At 36.6% G+C, this 4,636-nt stretch overlaps 1 protein-coding gene across 1 annotated transcript; it reads left to right on the forward strand.

Annotated features, from left to right (window-relative positions):
• The first annotated feature begins 1,266 nt into the window (after positions 1–1,266).
• On the forward strand, positions 1,267–4,379 carry LOC126599580 (zinc finger protein WIP2-like). The gene is made up of 2 exons (XM_050265978.1): positions 1,267–2,054; positions 3,698–4,379. Exons 1-2 carry the CDS (start codon positions 1,356–1,358, stop codon positions 4,094–4,096), a joined length of 1,098 nt encoding a protein of 365 aa, XP_050121935.1. The 5' UTR covers positions 1,267–1,355; the 3' UTR covers positions 4,097–4,379.
• The last annotated feature ends 257 nt before the right edge of the window (positions 4,380–4,636 follow it).

The following is a 4,636-nucleotide window of genomic DNA, read 5'->3' on the forward strand; positions in this document are numbered from 1 at the left end:
TTTTAAGGGGGACAACTGGGGGCAAGCCACGGTTATCCACCCCTTCCGGGGCCGAGAAGATTCACAGAGTCATTTCAGCCTCCCCTGGCCATAAGTCTGAGTTCTACACCAGCAACGGGTTTTGAACCTAAGACCTCCAATTTTTAATTTGAATGAAGCCTCGCAATCTGCCCTTTACCACTAGGTCACCAACTCGTGGTTGACAAAAAGTTGGATAAAATAACTTTGAATATAACAGTAAGGATGAAATTAACAATTTTTAATGAATTTAGGGACTTCTTTTATTGAAAAAATAATTCAAGGACTTAGTTTTTACTGAGGTGATAATTCAGGGACTAAATTAACACTTCACCCTATAATCAATTATTTTTAGATAGAACTTTAATTTTCTTCATAATATCACAGTAAGTTGATCACACATGCTATATGTGTTTGGCTTGAATATCCCCACCCCTAAAAGGGCTTATAAAGATGTGAAGTATTTACCGTTTTAGAGGGAGTAAGATTCTCTTCCCCTCCAAAATTCTCTCCTCTTCTATCTCTTCTTGTTTAAACGGTTACGATTAAATCATGTTAACATCTTGTATTGATTTGTTTTATAGGAAGAGAAAAACAAAAACAAAAATAAGAGAGTAAAAGAAAGAGAAGAGAAAGAATTAGAAGGGGAGAGAATCTTACTTCGTTTTAGAATTCGAACTTTGACTTCCTTTCAAGAGCACCTAAAAACTTGAAGACTACACCTCAAAAATTTCAAACCCCAACGTCACACCTGCTTTCACGAGTTTGTTGACCAGCAAAGCAAGAAAGAGGGAGCGGTACTGCATGTATATGAAACATTGTTCACGCCCATCCAAGCAAATGCTGGATGGACTCAGACCCTCATCAAGAAATGACTTGATTGCTTGAAGCAAGATATAAAAAGTGAGCAAATGCATGGATGGACTCATACCCTCATCAAGAAACGACTTGATTGATTGAAGCATGATATAAAAAGTGAAAATGTTAAGACCAAAAATAACCTAGCTAAATTCCCGTCACTCTCTTCTCCTCTCTCTCTCTCTCTCTCTCTCTCTCTCTCTCTCTCTCTCTCTGGAGACAGGCTGCAGGTCTGCTACCTGACTTTATCTCCCCATCTTGTCAATTTCTGGTTTTTTTACTTGCCACCCAGGGTGGTAAAAATTTCTTGACTTTCCACAGCTTCAGTTTATTTCTTTTACCTGCAGGATCATACTCTCTCTCTCTCTCTCATTATATATATTCCAATCTCATTCTGTGGCCAAAGTGCCACACCGTCAGCCAAAACTGTGTCTTTCTACAGTACTGTCCTTCACTGAGACTGAGAATACTCTTCTACCATGGCAGACCCCTATAACTCCTCCAATCTCTACAATAATGGATGGATCAACTTTATGCCTCTCCGCCCTCACCATTGCCCTTCATTGCTCTCTACTGCTACTTTTTTTGCCAACTCCTCTAGAGGTACCCCCATTAATTTGAATATATCCAATCCTCCACACTCTTACTCTTCACATAATTTATTCATTGACTACAAATCCTCTAATAGTCAAAGCCAGATGCCCTCATCCATTAATGACCATATTAATGTTTCCTCACCTCCTCTGAAAGAAGCTCTTCCTCTACTAAACAACTTATTAAGCCCTAGAGGGGTCCTAGAAGAGGAACGTGGTCATGAGCCCTCAAGCAGCAGTACGATTACTCCAATGGAAGTGGAAACCATGAACAAATATGATGCTGTTTATGATGACGGTGATGACGACGAGAACTTGAGTGTAGCCCTACACATAGGCCTCCCAAGTTCTTCTAATTCTGGTAATGTGCAATCTCAGTTTGCAGATCATGATCATATTACGGAAGGAGTGATCAGTAGTACTATTAGTCATGTCGTTTCATCAGGTAACCCTATTGTGGCCGTGGACAGACTAAACAAGGGTGGTAATTACTGGATTCCCACCCCTGCTCAGATTCTTAGTGGCCCAACTCAGTTCTCATGTTCTATTTGCTCCAAAACTTTCAACAGATACAATAACTTGCAGGTATTTCCTTATATACATATGGAGAAAGAAATCCCTTTACAAATTCTCTTATTGCCTTGCAATTTCTTATTTCCTTATCTGGATCAAGGTTAATTAGTTTCCTCAGTTACCATTGAAGGTTAATTAGTTTCAGTGAGGTCGCCTGTGCGTGTTTAATTAATTGTGGCTTAATAAACTATGTGTTGTATGCATGTGTCTTTGATTTTTATTTGTGTACTCTTACCATTAATATTTGGATGTTCATGTTCCTTCTGATCTGAAAAAGCCTCCCTGGCGCAGAATTTTAAACTGCTGCAGAAGCAATTTAATTACACACACACACACACACACACACACCAAGAAGTAGTAGTACTTCCGGTACCAACGCTTGTTAACTAGCAGGACAGCTTCACTAACAGAAAAGATGAAGCTATGATGAAGGTGATGGAGAGATCACGATGTATATCAATTGGTGGCAACTGGATGTATACTACTATTTGCATAATCAGTTGAATTAAGAACTAAAGAATACTGTAGTGCATTTTACATTTTTGGAGATTTAATGACATGCTTTTTTTTTTCCTGATACAATTATATGTTAACTACGGTCGGGAAATAAATTGGTATCAAACTCGTCATCCACGAGATTCAAACCTCAAACCTCTTATTTAGAATCGGTGGAAGTAGTTAATCCCATATATGAGAAGTTCTTCATGGTATTAGGGTCGGTAAGCTCATGTCAAGTACAAAACTACACTACATATATGTGCTTCAAATCATCCAATTAATTAACTTGTTAACGTGTTTAGCTAAAAATTTAGCTAAGCATGTGAGAATGTGAATAATGTCCCATGTCAAAAATTTAAGAAACTTTGCAATAGTTTATATGGAATTAATTTATGATTTACATATTTTTTTTATTCGTTAAGTCTTAGTATGTTATTGACGTTTGAATCTCCTAAGGACTTTTGAAACTAAACTTTCATCTTAGTGGGGAATATAAATGTGGATTATTTCTTCTAGGCTAAAAAAATGTGTGAAAGGTACCTGTTTGACATAGTTTTTAATAGTTTTCTGTCCCTATATCAAACTTGTTTCCTGCGCCTGAAAACATACCTACCTCAAAAACGATGAATTTTCTTGGCCAATGATAATTCTAGCTTCGTTCACTCCACCTAGTGACGGGTACAAAAGTGACGACATTCATTTCACAGTGCAAGAAGATTGCCAATTTTCTGTATATTTTTTCTGCTCCTTTTTCTCTCATAGGCAACATATCGGTATTTATATATGGATAATACTTGCATCCTTCCATAATCGTTTTTTTTTTAAATTATGCATAACTTGTTAAAACACAGAGAAAATAGAAACACATATGTTAACTGTAATTGGTATGAATCTAAGAATTTCTATTTGAAGAGAAAGAGAAAAGTATTATTCATACATATTATATACATCGATGTTTGAAATGTATAGCTTTAACTTGCAGAAGTTATAAGGCGTCAAAAGTTCTTGGTGCATATAATTAGGTTTCTTATTTGTATGGAATTATATATATATATATATATATATATATATATATATATATACATCTTTGGGCTCTAACATCATTTTTTTTGTTTTTCCTTCTTCTTCCACATGCATGAAATTAATTAACTGTACAGATGCATATGTGGGGGCATGGTTCTCAATACAGGAAAGGACCAGACTCTCTAAAGAGAACTCAACCCACAGCCATGCTAAGACTCCCTTGCTACTGCTGTGCACCAGGTTGCAAGCACAACATTGACAACCCTATAGGTGCAAAGCCACTCAAAGACTTCAGAACTCTTCAGGTACATTACAAGAGAAAGCACGGTGTCCGGTCCTTCATGTGCAAACGCTGTGGCAAGGCATTTTCTGTGAAAGGTGATTGGAGAACCCATGAGAAAAATTGTGGCAAGATTTGGTATTGCATTTGTGGCTCTGATTTTAAGCACAAGCGATCTCTCAAAGACCACATCAAGGCCTTTGGTCATGGCCATGGATCGTTCGATATTAAGTGTTTCGAAGAAAGAAGATGAACCCGCACCCGAAATCGAACATGATGCTGAGGCTTCAAGACGGTGTACATTGCAAAATTAAGATTGATGTGTGTATGTCATATCTCTACCTTGAGCTCTTATGTACTATCTCCAAATGTATATTTGTTCCTCATCCTCATGAATGGACATATGGTAACTTGGCCTTGCCTTTCTTATGTATATTTTTATTTCATATATTTCAACCTATGAACTTCAACTGTAAACAATACAATTAAGATAGTATACATGGTTGAGATAATATAAATTGATGAATTTTTTTGAAGAGGCACCTTTTTCCCACATCAATTTTCAGTTTCAGGTCCTAGTGTGGAGAGATTTTTCAATGTGTTGGGAACTTGACTCAGGAGTTTGTTGGGAATACGATTCGATACACCAAGTGTAATAATACAATTGGTTGGAAACTTGAAAAAAAAAAAACAAATTTACACCTTTTGTCATAAAATCAATCAAACCAAAGAAAATACTGATGCAATTTCAATACTTTAAGGTGCAATATGAGAAAATTGAATTTTCTAAATT

This window comes from Malus sylvestris, chromosome 2 (assembly GCF_916048215.2).
Source record: "Malus sylvestris chromosome 2, drMalSylv7.2, whole genome shotgun sequence".
Classification (NCBI taxonomy): Eukaryota; Viridiplantae; Streptophyta; class Magnoliopsida; order Rosales; family Rosaceae; genus Malus; species Malus sylvestris.

Coding starts and splice junctions, on each gene's coding strand:
- LOC126599580 (XM_050265978.1), top strand. CDS start 1,356: ATGGCAGACCCCTATAACTCCTCCAATCTCTACAATAATGGATGGATC. Junction 2,055..3,697: donor ACAGATACAATAACTTGCAG/GTATTTCCTTAT, acceptor TTAACTGTACAG/ATGCATATGTGGGGGCATGG.